This window comes from Cricetulus griseus, chromosome 5 (genome assembly GCF_003668045.3).
Source record: "Cricetulus griseus strain 17A/GY chromosome 5, alternate assembly CriGri-PICRH-1.0, whole genome shotgun sequence".
Taxonomy (NCBI): Eukaryota; Metazoa; Chordata; class Mammalia; order Rodentia; family Cricetidae; genus Cricetulus; species Cricetulus griseus.
In genome coordinates, this window is record NC_048598.1 from 104458699 (window position 1) to 104479937 (window position 21239).

General features: G+C 39.9%; 1 protein-coding gene across 1 annotated transcript in view; it reads right to left on the reverse strand.

Moving 5' to 3' along the window:
• Catsperb (cation channel sperm associated auxiliary subunit beta) overlaps positions 1-19202 on the reverse strand; it is a 126714-nt gene extending 107512 nt beyond the window's left edge. The window contains exon 1 of the mRNA XM_027419131.2: positions 19124-19202. Coding sequence (XP_027274932.1) covers positions 19124-19202 — 79 coding nt within the window. The remainder of the gene's footprint in view (positions 1-19123) is intronic.
• Positions 19203-21239: the final 2037 nt, after the last annotated feature.

A 21239-nucleotide genomic window follows, 5' to 3' on the forward strand; every position in this document is an offset into this window, starting at 1 on the left:
GGAATGAAAAGGGGGACATAACAACAGACACAGGGGAAATCCAGAGAATCATCAGGATATAGTTCGAAAACCTGTAAACCTCAAAATTTGAAAATCTAAAGGAAACAGACAATTTTCTGGACATATGTCACTTACCAAAATTAAATCAAGAACAGATAAGCAACTTAAATAGACCTATAACCCCTAATGAATAGATGCAGTCATCAAAAGTCCCCCAACCAAGAAAAAAAAAAGCCCAGAGCCAGATGGCTTCAGTGCAGAATTCTACCAGAAATTCAAGGAACAGCTAATACCAATTATCCTCAAAATATTCCACACAATAGAAGCAGAAGGGTCATTGCCAAACTCTCTTTACAAGGCTTCAATAACCTTGATACCCAAGCCACACAAAGACACAACTAAGAAAGAGAACTACAGACCTTGATGAACATTGATGCAAAAATACTGAATAAAATACTGAAAAACATCAAAATCCAAGCATACATCAGAGAAATCCTCCACCATGATCAAGGAGGCTTCAACTCAGGCATGGAAGGATAGTTCAACATATGAAAATCCATCAATGTAATCCACCATATACACAGACTGAGGGGAAAAAAACACATGATCATCTCACTGGATGCTGAAAAAGTCTTTGACAAAATCCAACACTCATTCATGATAAAGGTCTTGAAGAGATCAGGGATAGCAGGAACATATAATTAACATAATAAAAGCAATAAACAGCAAGGTGACAGCCAACATCAAATTAAATGGAGAGAAAATCAATGCAATTCCTCTAAAATCAGGAACAAGACTGTCCACTCTCTCCATAGCTCTTCAATATTGTCCTTGAAGTTCTAGCTAGAGCAATAAGACAACAAAAGGAGATCAAGGGGATACAAATTGGAAAGGAAAAAGTCAAATTTCACTATTTGTAAATGATATGATAATCTACATAAGTAACCTGAAAAACTTTCCCAGGGAACTCCTACAGCTGATAAACAGCTTCAGCAAAGTGGCAGGATACAAGATTAACAACAACAACAACAAAAAATCTGTAAACTACATACTACCTACTACCTACTGATGACACATTCATGGAGAAAGAAATCAGAGAAACATCACCCTTTACAATTGCCACAAACACCATAAAATACCTTGGGGTAACACTAACCAAAATGTGAAAGACCTGTACCATAAGAATTTTGAGTCTCTAAAGAAAGAAATTAAAGAAGATACCAGAAAATGGAATGATTTCCCATGCTCTTGGATAGGTAGGATTAACATAGCAAAAATGGCAATCTTGCCAAAAGCAATCTACAGATTCAATGCAATCCCCATCAAAATCCCAACACAACTCTTCACAGACCTTGAAAAAATACTTCTCAACTTTATGTGGAAAAACAAAAGACCCAGGATAGCCAAAACAACACTGTACAATAAAAGAACTTCTGGAGGCACCACCATCCCTGACTTCAAGCTCTATTACAGAGCTGTAGTCCTGAAAACAGCTTGGTATTGGCACAAATATAGACAGGTAGACCAATGGAATAGAGTTGAAAACACCGATATTAATCCACACACCTACGGACACCTGATTTTTGACAAAGAAGCTATTTATACAATGGAATAAAGAAAGCATCTTGAACAAATGATGCTGGCATAACTGAATGCTGGAATGTAGAAGACTGCAGATAGATCCATGTCTATTGCCATGCACAAAACTTAAGTCCAAATAGATCAAAGACCTCAACATAAATCCAGCCACATTGAACCTATTAGAAGACAAAGTAGGAAATACCCTTGAATTAATTGGTACAGAAGACTGCTTCCTGAACATTACACCAGTAGCACAGACACTGAGATCAACAATTGATCAATGGGACCTCCTGAAACTGAGAAGCTTCTGGAAGACAATGGACACAGTCAGCTAGACAAAACGGCAACCTACAGACTGGGAAAAGATATTCACCAACCCCACATCTGACAGAGGGTTGATCTTCAAAATATACAAAGAACTCAAGAAGCTAGTCTCCAAAACACCAGGCAATCCAACTAAAAAGTGGGCAACAGAACTAAATAGACAATTCTCAATAGAGGAATCTAAAATGGATGAAAGGCACATAAGAAAGTGTTCAACATCTTTATCCATCAGAGAAATGCAAATCAAAACAACTCTGAGATACCATCTTACTCCTGTCAGAATGGCTAAAATGAAAAATGCCAATGACAGTTTATGCTGGAGAAGATTTGGAGAAAGGGGAACACTTCTCCACTGCTGGTGGGAGTGCCAACTTGTACAGCCACCTTGGAAATCAGTATGGCAACTCCTCAGGAAATGGGAATCAGTCTATCACAAAATCCAGCAATTCCACTCTTAGGCATATACCCAAAAGATGCACATTCATACAACAAGGACATCTGTTCAACAATGTTCATAGAAGCACTATTTGTAATAGCCAGAACCTGGAAGCAACCTAGATGCCTGTCAACTGAAGAATGGATAGAGAAAATATGGTACATTTACACAATGGAGTACTACTCAACAGAAAAAAACAATGGAATTTTGAAATTTGCAGGCAAATGGATAGAACTAGAAGAAACCTTTCTGATCGAGGTAACCCAATCACAAAAGGACAAACATGGTATGTTCTCACTCTTGTATGCATTTTAGACATAGAATAAAGTATTACCAGCCTACAATCCACACTGCCAGAGAAGCTAGTAAACAAGGAGGACCCTAAGAGAGACATACACAGTCCCCTGGAGAAGGGGAAAGGGACACGATCTCCTGAGAAAATTAGGAGCACACGAGGAGCAGGGAGGGAGCTAGGAGAATGAGAAGGGGAGAAGAAGAGAGGTGAGGAGGACATGAGGGACCGGAAAATTTTACTGGGGGGGGGGCAGGGATAGAAGAAAACAAGAAAGGAGATACCATAATAGAGGGAGACATTTTAGGTTTACAGAGAAATCAGGCACTAGGGAAATGTCTGGAGATCTACAAAGATGACAACAGCTAACAATCTAAGCAACAGAGGAGAGGCTACCTTAAATGCCCTCCCCTGATAATGAGATTGGTGACTGACTTACATGCCACCTGATAGCCATCATCCAGCAGCTGGTGGAAGTAGAAGCAGACACCCACAACTAATCCCTGAATTGAACTGGAATCCAGCTGCAGAGGAGGAGGAGTGATGAGCAAAGGTGTCTAGACCAGGCTGGTGAAACCCACAGAAACAGCTGACCTGAACAAAGGGAAGCTCTTGGTCTCCAGACTGATAGCTGGGAAACCATCATGGGACTGATCCAGACCCCAGGAATGTGGGTGTCAGTGAGGAGACCTCGGAAATCTATGGGACCTTCTGTAGTAGTTCAGTACTTATCCCTAGCATAGTTGTGGACTTTGGGAGCCCATTCCACATAGAGGGATACTACCTGAGCCAAGACACACAGGGGTGGGCCTAGGCCCTATCCCAGAGGATATGACAGACTCTGATGACCCCCTCTGGAAGGCCTCACCCTCCCTGGGGAGCAGAAAGGATATGTGATAGGTAGAGTTCTAGTTGGTAGTGGTGGTAGGGGATGACGGGAGGGAGAGGGAACTGGGATTGACATGTAATACAATCTTGTTTCTAATTCAAATAAAAAATCTGCAAGAAATAATTATATAGATAAATAAATAAAATGATGTTGAAAAAATTGAGAAAAAATCCCTAAAATGTCTCCCTCTATTATGGTATATCCTTTCTTGTTTTCTTCTATTCTTCCCCCGACTAAAACTTTCTGCTCCCTCATGTCTTCCTCACTTCTCCTCTTCTCCCCTTTTAATTGGTACAGGAGACTGCTTCCTAAACATTACACCAGTAGTACAGACACTGAGATCAACAATTGATCAATGGGACCTCCTAAAACTGAGATGCTTCTGGAAGACAATGGACACAGTCAGTAAGACAAAACGGCAACCTACAGACTGGGAAAAGATATTCACCAATCCCACATCTGACAGAGGTCTGATCTCCAAAATATACAAAGAATTCAAGAAGCTAGTCTCCAAAACACCAAACAATCCAATTAAAAAGTGTGGTACAGAACTAAATATAAAAGTCTCAATAGAGGAATCTAAAATGACTGAAAGACACATAAGAAAGTGTTCAACATCCTTATCCATCAGGGAAATGCAAATCAAAAACTCTGAGATACCATCTTACTCCTGTCAGAATGGCTAAAATGAAAAACACTAATGACAGTTTATGCTGGAGAAGATGTGGAGATAGGGAAACACTCCTTCACAGCTGATGGGAGTGCCAACTTGTACAGCCACTTTGGAAATCAGTATAGCGATTCCTCAGGAAAATGGAAACAAGTCTACCACAAGATCCAGCAATTCCACTTTTAGGAATATACCCAAAAGCAGCACATTCATACAACAAGGACTTCTGTTCAACAATGTTCATAGAAGCACTATTTGTAATAGCCAGGATCTGGAAACATCCTAGATTCCTCTCAACTGAAGAATGGGTAGAGAAAATATGGTACATTTACACAATGGAGTACTACTCAGCAGAAAAAACAATTGGTAGGCAACTGGATGGAACTAGATGAAACCATCCTGAGTGAGGTAACCCAGTCACAAAAAGACAAACATGGCATATACTCACTCATATATAAATTTTAGACATAGAGTAAAGGGTTACCAGCCTACAATCCACACTGCCAGAGAAGCTGGTAAACAAGGAGGAACCTAACAGAGACATACATGGTCCCCTGGAGAAAGGGAAAGTGTCAAGATCTCTTGAGCAAATTGGGAGACTGGGGGGAGTGGGGAGAGAGCTAGATGAAGCACTTTTTAAAGAATAAGAATTATAACCTCTGCAATGGTAATGCATGCTGTCAATCCCAGCACTTGAGAAGCAGAGGCAGGTGGGTATCTATGACTTCAGGGCCAGCCTGGTCTACAAAGTGAGTTCCAGGACAGGCAAGGCTACACAGAATAACACTTTCTCAGAAAAAAAAGAAGAAATATACATTAAAAGCTGGGTGTGGAGGTGCACATCCGTAGTTCTAGGTGTCAAGAAGTGGAGGCAGGGGGATCAGCAGTCAGAAATCACCCTGGGCTGCATGAGATTCTGTCTAAATTACTTTACCATCCACTGAAAACCAGAATTGTAATTTGGAATTTACTGTGTTTAGAGAAAATACAGATGTTGCCTGTTTTCTTCTTTAAGATATAGTTAGAACTCATAAAAGAACGGGTTGTCTATAGCATTAACTAAAGTGCAGGCCATGGGAGACCATGATTCTAAGTTTGAGGAAGGTGAGAAAGACTAGGTTGTGACTCTTCAGTTTCTCATTCTTGCTGTGAGCATGAGATGATTAAACACTGAAGTGGAGAAGCTTTAGGCACTTTGAGACAGGATTTCATAATTTTGTCCTGGCTGGTCTTGAAATAACTGCCACCTTCCTGTCTTCAGCTACTGAGTGCTGGAATTGTAGATTTATAACATCACACCAGGCTAGAGAGGGAATTTTGCTCTCATGGAGAGCTACTGGCAGGAAGAGGTTGGAAGGAGGATCCCTGCATCTTACCTTGGAGTAAAGAGGGTGAAATGGGAACAATGGAAAATATAGCATGTGGTCCTGTAGTTTGGAACAAGGCTTGGACTCCTGCTTAGCAAAATAACGTGGTTGATTTTGCTGACAGAAAAAGACATGAAATTGTGAGAAAGACAGTTATTTTAGAAGCCCTGTTGTGGAATATTCCTTTATATAGTGTGAAGATGTGTCACTGTGTGTGATTTAATAATTAGCTAAAATATGAGTGCTAATGAACAGAGAATGACAGCTGCTGAGAGCCACTGGATTGTGGAAGAATCTGCTGAATTAAAATAGCCTAGACACTTTAGGATACTTTACATATCTATTTTGAAGATACTTAACTTCAAAATAGAACTCAGAAAATTTATTGCTTTGGGGAAGAGGTTATACATTTGTTTCCACAAAACACTAAAGGCTTTGGATATGCTTAAAGTTAAAGAGGATCAGTTTGAAAAGGGGAGCTCCCTGAAAATCCTGGTCACAGAAATAAATAAACCTAGAAACTATAGGACAGGTGACATATATTTTCCCAACTCAAACGTGGCTGACTTATGTAAAGCTCATAGTCCATACTTGTGTTATTGAAGATATGCATGTTACATTTGAAAGTTTGTGTGTTTCAGAGTAAGGGGACCAGGCACCAATGAAAATGGGTGGCCCAGGTGATCTACCCTCCCAGAGTGCCTCAGTTGCAATTTCCTCAGAATATGTCCCTCTGGGATTTTTGATGGAGTTGAAGACTAGGTAGTTATAGTTAGACTTATCCTTAGTTATGATAGAAGGCAAATTAAGCTCAGAGCTTTGGACTCATCAAGGTAGAATAAATAGTGGAATATTTTCTCCAAATATGCCAAAAGCAAATGAGCTGATAATTGTTCTTATTGTATATAGTTCTACTGTGTTAGAATTAAAACCTTTCTTTTTTATTTAGACAAAAAGGGGAAATGTTGTGGAATATTCCTTTACACTGTGTGAAGATGTGTCATTGTAATTGGTTTAATAGAAAACTGAATGTCCAATAGTGAAGCAGGCAGTATATCAGGGACTTCTGGACAGAGAGCTCAGAGAAGAAGAAAGGTAGATTCATCAGAAAGACACAGAGGGAGCAGGATGGGTGCTACAGAGCAAAGGTAGCCAATCCACATAAAAGAATTAGAAGATAAGGCTCATTTTAAGTTTTAAGTAATTAGAACTAGTTACTAAAAGCTTAAGTTATCTAAAGCTGAGCTTTCAGAATTAATAAGTCTCCATATTGGTGTTTATTGTGAGCTGGAAGCCCAAAGAAAAATCATTCTATAGAGCCCTAAACAGCCTCAGTTTTATGGGACAAATATGTTTGGACACATATATTTAAATGTTCATGGATATATGAATGCTTCCTTCAGTCTGGTAGCAAGAATATACTAATTTACGGTCATCGAGTGTCCTGATCTTAGAATTACTTTGGAGTCGCAGCTGGACACCAGCAGAAAGAATTTCAAGGTATGGATGAATATATTTCAGGAGCTGATAGAAGAATGCATGACTAGTGAGGCTACAGAAATGTTTTGACCTTATTAGAAATACTGTAGTTAAAAAACAGTACAGTAGAGTGGAGGGGAGTAAGAAGGACACCTAAAGATAAGGGTAAGTTTGTCTTGAAGCTTTTCAAAGAAGCTTTTATGTGCATTGCAGGAAACAAAACACAACAAGAGAAGAGCAGTCACCTGGTCACAAGCAGCTCAACTTGAAGAGTCCTTCTATGTACAAGTCAATACATGTACATACATTTAGGTAACTGAGATGTACAGTATGTACCATGCTTTCCCCCACATTGTGAATATTCAGCAACTAAAACCTCCATTACATGAATATTTGGATAACCAAGAATGCACCACACTGTCTCAGTCTGTCAGACAAGACTGTAATCCTGTCTTCTTTGGCAATAAAAATTTCATAGAAGACAGAAATGGCAACAGGCCTCTAGTTAGAAGTACTGCCGATGTTACAATTAAAATTCTTCATTGCTTGAATGTTCAGCTCACAAGGAAACACAGAGCACACTTAGTATGGTGTTACAAGGTTATCATCAGATGTATATAGTAAAATATGAGGAAAGTGTGTTCCTGCTCAAGAAATGTAACCCTATGGATGCACTGCAGATGCACCGATGGCAGGGCTTCCCAGGATGTCAGTCTCAGCATAGCAGAGCTCTGCAGTTCTTGCCCTGCGAGCCTCCCTCTGCCTCCACAGTCAGCCTAGCAACATGAATTAACTCACAAGGTGTAGGCACGGCTTAGCTATTCTATGTTTAGGAGGAATGTATTCTGTCAACCTATGAAGCTATACTTTTAACCATATGCTCTCCATTAGGACATGTATAAAATTTAGATGTGGTGGAATGAACTTTGTGCACCATAAACACAAATATCTTCCCAGAAATACACTCATGGACTCCTGGGTGCAGTTGAAACTGTCTTCTAGATATGGTGGTCCTGGCAGAAAACTCTTCCCTCATCCATCCTCTTCTCTGCACAACTTCAGTTCAACTTTCATCTAGGAAGACTAGGTGCTGCATATTTGGAATTGTCTGTCTACTGTCTATACAATACTTTGTGAAATAAGATGCACAAATAAAGAGAATAATGGCTAATCTTGCATTAGCAAAACTTAGGCTAGTATTAGCTTTGTTTCTTCTTCTCTCCCAAACCAGCACAAGTCTATATTGCTTAAGAGTGGGTTTATCATTCTATTTATAAAAGATGGCATTTCCCCAGGAGCTTAAACAGGAGAATCTACAACATACGTACTTTACTACATCTACCTTGAACATACTTTGTGCACTTCTAAACACCGAGAAGGACTAGGTGTTTCAGATGAGGCCGTAAATTTGTCCCATTATGCACATGTGTAACAATGGTTAGATCTCAAAGTGTCTTCTACCGAGAGCATTCTGGTCTCCCACCTCCTTTTTCTCCAGCCCCTTCTGTCTATCACGTGACATGGGCACCTGTCACTCGGATGATACTTTCACAACTCCTTTCAGAAGACAAACTTGCTGTGACATTTAACAGAGACTATACAGAATGCGTTAGTTAACTAACACTACTTTCATCATCTGTTGGTAACCTCTTTAATACCTAGAAACTAGATATCATAAAGTTAGGACTCCTTTGTCCAGGGTGCACAATGTATTCAGTATGGCAAAGTGAAATGAAATGCATAAAACACACAGGGTGACGGGTAAGCTAAAAATGTCTAGCACACTAATGTTGTCTTTTTGTAGTTTCTGCCCTCCCACCTCTTAATCCTGAACAAGTACAGCAGGTATGCTGTTCTGACAGGCAGTTTACCAATTCTGTTCCTAAACACAGTATCTCTCTAGTCTCAAACTATTTACACAAAAGACTGTTCTATTACTTCAACTTTTAAATGTATCAAGCCATTTAAAAATATCTAATCTTCCTAGATATTTTATAAATGAATAAGAACTTATCTGCTATTCACACTGCACTGGAAAATAAAACTGTTCTCAAAGCAATGGCTATCATCTGAGGTGTCTTCTAAATACAACCATCTGGACTTTGACCCACTTTCTTCTCCCTTCTCTCTGCCTTCAAACCAGTACACCAATATAGACATATGTAATGCTTGAAATATCTGAACAAATTAATATCCCTAAATCATTTACAGAACAATCCATCTTTCCTATGGATTTTAACAGTGTACACAATGTGCTAATTTTACTACTTTGTCATACACTAGCAACCTCTTTAACATCTAGACACTAGAAGCAAAAAATTTTAGACGTATTTGTTCATCATATGCAGTATACACACAGAAAAACAAAATGCAAATAGACAGAAATAGCATCTGAAAAGGTCCCATATAAACACACCAGTAAGTGACCTCACTGTCTCCCAGCATTTCCTCCAGAACACGGAGTAAGTACAAACACTACTGCTAACACAGGTGTTAATGATTCTACCTCCAAAAAATAGTTTCATGAATTTTAGCAAAATATATTTCATTACCTCTATATTTAACATATATTGGGCACTACTAAACATCTAGATAGACCAGATGTTTCAAGTAAGGACTGTTGCAAACAGCAGTCCAGTAAATACCACACGTGTAACAAGAGTAATAATTAAATTTTTTAACACAAAAAGAAAACAACTTTAACATAAAAAAGTACAAAATGATTTGTTCGAATCCCTCTACTTTGTCATACACTTGCAACCTCTTTAACATCTAGAGCAACTAGATGCTGTAAATTGGGACTCCTTAGTCCTTTATGTATACTATGTACACAGCAAAGTCAAACAACAGGGGACAGTGGTTTCTTTTCCACCCATAGAGCACAATGGCTTAGACCTCTGCATTTCCTTCTCCTGGGAACCAGGGCACAAACACAATGTGGTCAACTCAGGAGGTTTGGCTATTCCTCCCCAAACAATATTTCAAATAAATCCTAACAAAAATGTATTTACATGATGTGATACTTCACTAATACTACTTATAGAGTATGTCAGGCACTTTTAGAGTATCAAGAAAGATAATTCCAAAACGGGCTTGTCATTGACACACACACACACACACACACACACACACACACACACACACACACACGGTGGGGGTTGAAATGAATAAAATGTATATACAACACAAGTTAGAACAACAAAAACAACGTCTTCTTCACACAAGCAATCTGCCTCTGTACCTATTATGCCTCCTGCTGGGTCCTCTAACCTACTGAACAAACAAGGACTACTGTCCCTCCTGGGATCTTTCTAGAGGACGCCTAAACAATTCCATTTCCAAGGCAGTTCTAGAAGACACATCTACGATGTTTTTAAAGAAGACTGAGCACACGCACATGTGATGTCTACCTCTACATTACCCTGCTTCTGAAATCTGTACATCTCGCTGTCCAGGTTTATCCAAGGGTGTCTCTAAAAGGGCCGGAGGGCGGGGGGTGGGGGGTTTGAAAGCAGCTTTTTCATATTATATTCAAGGGCTTCAATGGTGGCAGGAAAATCTTGACCACATGCTATGTCACATCCAGGCTTCTCTCTGGGGAAGAAGGACCCGAGGCCCTCTGATCTTCCTCCAGCCTCTAGCTCACCTTCCTCAAGGACCATGGAGGCCTCTGTTCATCAGGGTCTGAGGGCTCTTCAACTGGGCGGTCCCCTCCCAGCAATGTCCAAGTGTTCCTGTGAACATTTCGGTGCCTCAGGCTGCAGAGGCCCTGAGCCCTAACCATGGCCTTCAGGTGGCTACCATTCTTTCCACCATGCTACACCTGTGGACATCTGGAGATGTCCTCAAAGGCCTGGCTATAGGCTCCAAGAAAAGAGTGGAGATTACTGGTACCAAGGCACTACATTGGCAGAATAGAATGTTGCTCCAAGATCATGATTCCACAGGGCCTGTGCCTGCTGTGAGAGCTTGGGTTCCTAGGGTTCTCAGGAAGAGACTTAGGCTGGTCCTGGTCTCCCTGGCTCTCCAGGCACAGGATAGGAGGCCCTGTGTGGCCAGGAGGAAGGAGACCACACTCCCTAGCTCAGCATGCTCTCTGCAGGAACTCTAAGGGTAAGTTTTACATCTGCTGGCTCTGGATGGTGCAGTTGTGTGGTGGTCAGCTCAGGGCCTGCTAAGTAAGGCCTGGGGCACTTTGTGACTTCTCCCTCCCTATCTGCTGTAAGAAGCATAAAGGTTTGAAGCTTCATGCCAGAGAGTGAAATGAACTTGAAACATTAACAGAGGAGGAAAGGCAGAATGCAGGCTTCTTACAGCATTGTCCAAACAGGAGAAGAAAAAGCCTCTATTATGGGATAGAGCTGTGTTTGGACTGTTCTATCACATTGGGGACTGCAGTCCCAACTATTAGAGCTCAAATCCACATTTCCATTTCTTAGAAATGGATTGGATTGTATAAAAAAATAATAGAAAGGGTCTGAAATTTAGAACAGAATTGGAGGAGAATTTAAGATTAGATTTAGTAAGAACTAAGAATAAATTTACTGACTCTTCCTTCCCTTTCCGTGGACTCACCGCAGACCAGGTGAGCCACCCCCTGCTTTTACCCAATTCTTGTCCTAAGCGCCATCCACCCAGATCCCTCCAGGCTCGTCCCTGCTTGAAACAGACACGTCCAGGCAGGGAGGAGCTCCCCGAATCTGGGTACAGGCCACTCTTCATTCCATTCCCGGCGACCGATCCACCAAGAGGCCTAACGCCATCAGAGTGAGGAGGCTACGAGGAGAGGCAAAACCATCCAGAGCTTCGGACATTGAATTCCTGGCCCACACACACTACAGAGTAACAAGAGGAGATAGAGAGATCCTACCTGCACTCACTGGAAAAAGATATGGGAAGAAGACAGAATAAGAACCCGCTCAACAACAGAAAGACCAATATGACACCACCAGAATCTAGGGACTCCACTCCAGCAAGATCTGAAAAGCCCAACACAGTGCATGAAGAAGAGATGGACCTCAAAAATTATCTGAGCAAGATGATAGAGACCTTCAAAGAGGAAACAAGAAAATCCCTTAAAGAAATAGAAGAAAAAGTAAGCAAAAAATTACACGATATGGAGGAAAAGACAAACCAAAATATTCAAGAAATAAACAAATCTCTTAAAGAAGCTAAAGAAACCCAAGATAAAACAACCAAACAAGTGAAGGAAGCTCTTGAAACAGTTCAAAACATGAAAGCTGAATTAGACACATTAAAGAAAACACAGAATGAAGCAATGCTGGAAATGGAAAGGTTGGATAAATGAGCAGGATCTAAAGATGTGAGTATAACTAATAGAATTCAAGAGACAGAAGAGAGAATCTCAGCTATTGAAGACTCGCTAGAGGATATACATTCATCAACCAAATCCCTAACACAAAATCCCTAACACAAATCCCTAACACAAAATCCCTAACACAAAATATACAACACAAAATCCCTAACACAAAATATACAGGAAATATGGGACACCGTGAAAAGACCAAACCTAAGAATAATAGGTGTAGAAGAAGGTGAAGAAACACTGCTCAAAGGTACAGAAAACATATTCAACAAAATCATAGAAGAAAACTTCCCCAACCTACAGAAAGATATGCCTATGAAAGTACAAGAAGCTTATAGGACACCAAACAGACTGGACCACAAAAAGAAGTCCCCCCGACACATAATAATCAAAACTCCAAATCTACAGAATAAAGAAAAATATTAAGAGCTGCAAAGGAAAAAGGCCAAGTAACATATAAAGGCAAACCAATCAGAATCACACCCGACTTCTCAATGGAAACTATGAAAGCCAGAAGGTCTTGGATAGATACACTACAAGCACTAAGGGAGCATGGATGTCAACCCAGACTACTGTACCCAGCAAAACTTTCAATCACTATAGATGGAGAAAACAAGATTTTCCATGACAAAAACAGATTTAAACAATACATATCCACAAATCCAGCACTACAGAAGGTTCTGGAAGGAAAACTCCAACTCAAGGAACATAACTACATGCACAAAAACACAGGCAATAGATAATCTAATATTGCCAAACACAAAAAGAAGCAGGAGAGCAAAATCCACACACAATGACACCACCAACAATAAATCCAAACCAAGCAAGAACCAACGAACAATGGACATTAATATCCCTAAATGTCAATGGCCTTAACTTACCCGTAAAAAGATATAGGCTAACAGAATGGATACGAAGACAGAATCCATCTTTCTGCTGTTTACAAGAAACACACCTCAACTTCAAAGACAGGCGATACCTCAGAGTAAAAGGATGGGAAAAGATTTTCCAATCAAATGGCCTCAAGAAACAAGCAGGTGTAGCAATCCTAATATCTAACAAAATGGACTTTAAACTAAAATCAATCAAAAGAGATGAAGAAGGGCATTTCATACTCATCACAGGAAAAGTCCATCAAGATGAAATCTCAATCCTGAACATCTATGCTCCAAATACGAAGGCACCCACATTTGTGAAAGAAACATTACTAAAGCTCAAACCACACATAAAACCACACACACTTATAGTAGGAGACTTCAACACCCCCCTTACACCACTAGACAGGACCACCAGACAAAAACTTAACAAAGAAACAGAGGATCTGAAAGAAGTCATGGCCCAACTGGGGTTAACGGATATCTATAGAGCATTCCATCCAAACTCAAAAGAATATACCTTCTTCTCAGCACCACATGGCACCTTCTCCAAAATTGACCACATAGTAGGCAACAAAGCAAACCTCCACAATTACAAAAGAATTGAAATAACCCCCTGTATCTTATCAGACCACCATGCATTAAAGCTAGAATTCAGCAACAATACAAATGGCAGGAAACCTGCAAACTTTTGGAAAATGAATAACACCCAATTGCACCATTCCTGGGTTGAGGAAGAAATAAAAAAACAAATTAAAGACTTCCTAGATTCTAATGAAAATGCAGACACAACATACCCAAACTTATGGGACACTCTGAAAGCAGTCCTAAGAGGGAAGTTCATAGCACTAAGTGCCCACATGAAGAAACTAGAAAAAAGTCACATTAGAGAACTGACAGAACAACTGAAAACACTAGAGCAAAAAGAAGCAAACTCACCAAGGAGGAGTAGACGCCAGGAAATAATCAACCTGAGAGCTGAAATCAATAAAGTAGAAACTAGGAAAACATTACAAAGAATCAATGAAACAAAGAGTTGGTTCTTTGAGAAGATCAACAAGATAGACAAACCTCTAGCCAAACTAACCAAAAGGCAGAGAGAGAGCACACTAATTAACAAAATCAGAAACGAAAAGGGGGATATAACAACGGACACTGTGGAAATCCAGAGAATCTTTAGGTCATACTTTGAAAATCTGTACTCCACAAAATTCGAAAATCTAATGGAAATGGACAGTTTCCTGGATAAATATCACTTACCAAAATTAAATCAAGATCAGATAAACAATTTAAATCGACCCATAACCCCTAATGAAATAGAAGCAGTCATCAAAAGCCTCCCAACCAAAAAAAGCCCAGGACCAGATGGCTTCACTGCAGAATTCTACCAGAAATTCAAACAAGAGCTGATACCAATACTCCTCAAACTGTTCCGCACAATAGAAGCAGATGGGATATTGCCAAACTCCTTCTATGAGGCTACAATCACTTTGATACCCAAGCCACACAAAGATAAGAATAAGAAAGAGAACTACAGACCAATATCTCTCATGAACATTGATGCTAAAATACTCAATAAAATATTGGCTAATCGAATCCAAGAACATATCAGAAAAATCATCCACCACGATCAAGTGGGCTTCATCCCAGGGATGCAAGGATGGTTCAATATACGAAAAACCATCAATGTAATCCACCATATAAACAAACTGAAAAAGAAAAACCACATGATCATCTCACTAGATGCTGAAAAGGCCTTTGACAAAATCCAACATCCCTTCATGATAAAGATCTTGGAGAGAACAGGAATAACAGGAACATATCTAAACATGATAAATGCGATATACACCAAACCAATAGCCAACATCAAACTAAATGGAGAGAAACTCAAAGCATTTCCTCTAAAATCAGGAACAAGACAAGGATGTCCACTCTCTCCATATCTCTTCAATATTGTTCTTGAAGTTCTAGCTAGAGCAATAAGACAAGATCAGGATATCAAAGGGATACAAATTGGAAAGGACGAAGTCAAACTTTCACTATTTGCAGATGACATGATAGTCTACATAAGTGACCCGAAAAACTCTACCAGGAAACTCCTACAGCTGATAAACACCTTCAGCAAGGTAGCAGGATACAAAATTAACTTAAATAAATCTGTAGCCCTACTGTATACAGATGATAAACTCAATGAGAAAGAAATCATGGAAACATCACCTTTCACAATATCCACAAGCAACATTAAATATCTGGGGGTAACACTAACCAAAAAAGTGAAAGACCTGTACAATAAGAACTTTGAGACTTTAAAGAAAGAAATTAAAGAAGATACCAGAAAGTGGAAAGATCTCCCGTGCTCTTGGATAGGCAGAATTAACATAGTAAAAATGGCAATTCTACCAAAAGCAATCTACAGATTTAATGCAATCCCCATCAAAATCCCAACACAGTTTTTCACAGACATTGAAAGAACAATACTCAACTTTATATGGAAAAATAAAAAACCTAGGATAGCCAAAACAACTCTTTACAATAAAAGATCCTCTGGAGGCATCACCATCCCTGACTTCAAGGTCTACTATAGAGCCATAGTTCTGAAAACAGCTTGGTATTGGCACAAGAATAGACAGATAGACCAATGGAATCGAATTGAAGACCCAGATATTAACCCACGCACCTACGAACACCTTATTTTTGACAAAGGTGCTAAATCCATACAATGGAAAAAAGATAGCATCTTCAACAAATGGTGCTGGCACAATTGGATTCGAACATGCAGAAAATTGCAGATAGATCCATACTTGTCACCATGCACGAAACTTAAGTGCAAATGGATCAAAGATCTCTCCATAAACCCAGCCACACTGAATCTTTTAGAAGAGAAAGTGGGAACAACCCTTGAACAAATTGGCACAGGAGAACGATTCCTGAACATCACGCCAGAAGCACAGACACTGAGGTCTGCAATTAATAAATGGGACCTCTTGAAACTGAGAAGCTTCTGTAAGGCAAAGGACACAGTCAGTAAGACAAAACGACCACCCACAGAATGGGAAAAAATCTTCACCAGCCCCACATCTGACAGAGGTCTGATTTCCAAAATATACAAGGAGCTCAAGAAGCTAGCCACCAAAACACCATACAATGAAATTAAAAAGTGGGGTGCAGAACTAAACAGAGATTTTTCAACAGAGGAATCTGAAATGGCTGAAAGACACTTAAGAAAGTGTTCAAAATCCTTGGCCATCAGAGAAATGCAACTCAAAACAACTCTGAGATACCACCTCACACCTGTCAGAATGGCTAAAATCAAAAATACCAATGACAACCTATGCTGGAGAGGTTGTGGAGAAGAAGGAACACTCCTCCATTGCTGGTGGGAGTGTGAACTTGTAAGACCACTTTGGAAATCAGTATGGCGGTTGCTCAGAAAAATGGGAATCAATCTACCTCAAGATCCAGCCATTCCTCTCTTGGGTATATACCCAAATACTGCTTGTCCATACAACAAGGACATATGTTCAACCATGTTCATAGCAGCATTGTTTGTAATAGCCAGAACCTGGAAACAACCTAGATGCCCCTCAACTGAAGAATGGAAAGAGAAAATGTGGTACATTTATACAATGGAGTACTACTCAGCAGAAAAAAGCAATGGAATCTTGAAATTCGCAGGCAAATGGATGGAACTAGAAGAAACCATCCTGAGTGAGGTAACCCAATCACAAAAAGACAAACATGGTATGTACTCACTCATATATGATTTTTAGACATAGAGCAAAGGTTTACCAGCCTATAATCCTCTACCCCAAGGAAACTAGAAATCATGAATGACTCTAAGGGATAAATGGACCCCAGGAATGGGAAATGGCATGAACTCCCGAGCTAATTGAGAGCATGAGGGTAGGGAAGTGGGTGCTGCCACAATAAGAGCACAAGATGAAGAGTAGAGGAGAAGAAATGGAGGAGCAGATATATTGAGTTGGGGGAAGAATAGAGGAGAGAGAGCAGGATGAGAGATACCATATCAGAGGGAGTCACTATAGGTCCGAGAAGAGATCTGGAACTAGGAAGATCTCCAGAGACCTATAAGGATGACACGATCTGACAGTCTGGGCAGTGGAGGAGAAGTTGGCCTAGAAACCCTTCCCCTAGAATGAGATTGATGAATACTCTCTATGCTATTCTAGAGTCCTCATCCAGTGGCTGATGAGAGCAGAGACAGACATCCACAGAAATACACTGAGCTGAAATCTGGAACTCAGTTGAAGAGAGGGAGGAATGAAGAACGAAGGGGTCTGTACCTGGTTGGAGAAACCCACAGAAACAGTTGGCCTGAAAAAGGGAAAGCATATCGACCCCAGATGCTCTTTGGGAGGACAGTACAGGACTAATCCAGCCCCCTGATCATGGATGCCAATGGGGAGGCCCCTGCACTCCTGGGATTTTTAGACATAGAGCAAAGGTTTACCAGCCTATAATCCTCTACCCCAAGGAAACTAGAAATCATGAATGACTCCAGAGGGAGGTGGACTGGAGTTTTGCCCTGGTGGGTGGGAGGGACTTCGAGAGCCCATCCCACTTGAAGGGATTCGCTCTGTCTCTGAACACATGGGGAGGGGCCTAGGCCCAGCACAGGAAGATTTGGTGGACTTGGTGGAACCCTGGTTGGGGGCCCTACCCTGCCTGGGGAGTGGCGGGTGGATGGGGTGGGGGGTAGGTTGGAGGTGGGGGAGAAGGAATGGGGGTGGGGGGAGGGAGAGGGAGAGGGAAAGTATATGTGAAAATATTAATAATTTAATAAAAAAAGAAAAAAAAAGATAATAAAAAAAAAGAATAAATTTACTGTATGCTCCATGTTGTTTGCACACCATTAATTGTTTCAGTGTTATCTTAGATTTGTCTATGTGAGCATATCAGTGTAAACAGTCTCCCGACGATTGCAGTTTGAAATCAATACTTCTTTGCCTCACATGCAAGCACCTCTATGACATGCACCAGCTACGGTCTTTCAGAACAGTTTCATTGTATCCCTTCTCTCATGTCAGACTGAACGATGCACCCCCTTCTCTCACAGATTCTGCAATTGCTCCCTCCAAACTACTGTTTACCACGAGTCCTGACGCTGTCTGTGAAATGTGCTTTTTCTCGTACATGCTTGCACAAATTTTACCCACTCTATCAGCTACACAGATTGTTCTCTTTCATGTAATGCCAGCCTTAGCAAAATGCTTTTCCACAGCCAGATACAATCACTCTTTTCTCTGACGTCCTTTCCTTCTGTGAGACTCTAATGGTGGCTCATATCCACACCTATTTCAGAAATTCTTTAGTATAATATTCAGATCCAAAAACAGGGACAATCCATAGCTCATCAAAGTCTATGCAACACATCTGTGAACAGAAGGTCTGACTTCTTCTACATGTCCCTTTATTAAAAACCACTGTATACTAGCATTTGTTCTAGTATGCACAAAGTTCTTAAAATATGTACACTATAGAAGTGGAATTTTTTTTAACAAAATCTTTCTATTCCCAAAGTTTCTAGCTGCATATTTCTTTCAGGAACTTCTTTTAATTTGATAGCCTGAGAATTCGTACATCAAGGAAAAGATTTTATATCTGTTGAAATAATAAAATATTTCCCATATATAATCTCCTTTTAATGTAAACATTCTATGACTTGGAAGTGACAAAGTGCTATTAAAAAATTTGTATACAAAACTTGGAAACATTTTTTAACAATGACATTAATAGGTACCTGGGTCAGAGTAAATAGATAATACACAAAAACATTGTCAAAAAATGTTTAATGGCAATAATTGAACTATATATGAGGAAATAATATAAATAACTCTTTGAAAGAAAACAATCTGATACTTACATTTATTATATATCACTCCTGATGAAAATTCAAACACATTCAAGAGTAAAATCATTATGTATATAATGGGTGACTCCATCTGTTGAGATAAATACAAGTATTTTATGTCACGTGACAAAAGTAGATGATAAAGTTGGAGGTAAAGCATCTGTATAGCAAGCACACAGCCCTGGGTTTGATCTCTACCACCCAAGTCACAATTGGACAACCAACAAAACCCTGAAATAGACACACACATGACTACATCCTAAATTTATCACCTACTGTCCATTTAAAGTATATAAAATTATGGTCATTGTGAAAGACAGAGAGGTTATGGCTTGGGATTTTCTTCAACACAGGTAACAGTAGGAGAAGTGAGATTCATGATCTTAGATCAACTATAAGAACAAAAACATGGATAAATAAATGTTTTAAGGATGATAGAACTGACAATATTTTTTTCCTTTTACTATTTTGACAATACTTTGCGTAGATTTTGAGGTCGTCTACATGGTCCCAAGCTTCCTTGCATGTTCTTGCTGAGCATAGTGAGAAATCAAGTCTCGGGTGCTCTTTATCCAGGGCTTTTCTCAGAGTTGTGTTTCCAGCCAGCAGATGTGAGGAAGTAGCAATAACAGGCCAGTTTCAGTGGTGACTCTCCTGATGTCAGTGTGTTTTACCCTGTGATGCATCTCTTGACCTGTGGAAGGCTCATCCATAAACAAATTCATCCTTAACCCTAGAATGAGACCCTATTTGGAGAATGAGGTCATTGAAAGATGCTAGAACTGAAAATGTCTAGTGTCCTTAAAAGCTGAGTAAACTTGGGCTTAGAGTTAAGCAAAGAGAAGATGAAGCAAAGCCAGGGACAAAGTAATCATCTACTAACTCACAGGAGAGGCCAGACCAGATCATTCTCTCAGGGCCTTCAGAAGAAATCAAGCACGGTAACACTTTGACATCAGACTTCTGGCTTCCAGAATTTCGGAAAAAAAATATTGCTTAATCTACCCAGTATGTGGACTTGGGAAGTATAGGAATTCAAAAGAGATTTATGCAGACACTCTGGCTATGCTTGTCTCTGTGGGTAATGATGCTTTTGTCTCTAACCTAGGAATCTAAAGACTTTTGCCACCCACCAGGAAACAGACACAAGACTAACTTGACAACTTTAAGTAGACTACAATCTGAGACTGTGGGGAGCTTCTGATAACTGCACCACTAATAGTGCTTCTTTAAGAACATTTAATGGCAAAATGTTCAAGTATCCAGTGGATTTTGAATTTACTATTTTTATACTAGCAGGGAGGTCTATTTGTTTTAACTTACTTGGTTACTTTTAGAAAAGGGTTACTCTGTGCATTTCTGCAACTCCAGTTTGTTCTTCAATACACAGAGATCTGCCTGCCTCTGCCTTCAAGTGCCAGGATCAAAGGCATACACAACCACACTACCTTTGAAAAAATTTGAAACTTTCATGTACTATTCACTTTCCATAAACTATGGGCAAGGCCCTATTGTTGAAGACTACACTTACATAACTCAGTGAATATATAAAAGTTGAGCTTGATGACTTTATCAAGCTACCAGAGGAGAATAGGAACCTCCAATTCAGCTACAAACCTTGTGATCTACAAAGGTGATCTGCCTGCATGATTGGATTTAAAGCCTGAGATAGTACCTAACACTGCTCTACTTGCCAAGAAACTGAGACTGGGTAGGTCATGGGCCTAGGGTAAATATATTATATTATAAATATATATTATATAAATAATATATTTCTGTGAAAGGAACAACAATAAAATGACTCCTATCAACATTCTGATGTACCCATAGATGAGTGCCTCACTCAGTCATCATCAGAGAAACTTCCTCTTGCAATAGATGAGAACTAAGACAGAGACCCACAACTGGACAGCGTGCTGAGAGTGAGAGATTTTGGAATAGTCAGTCCTAAATGGGATGTATTAATCAAACCATTCCCCTCAGGGTTCAGGGAGCTCTGCAAAAGAGGACTTGGAAAGATTTTAATAGAGCAGATGGAAGACTCTAAGCAAACAGTGACTTCCAGACACAACAGGAAAGATCCACATGTGAACTCACAGAGATTCTGGCAGCGTGCAGATTGCCTACA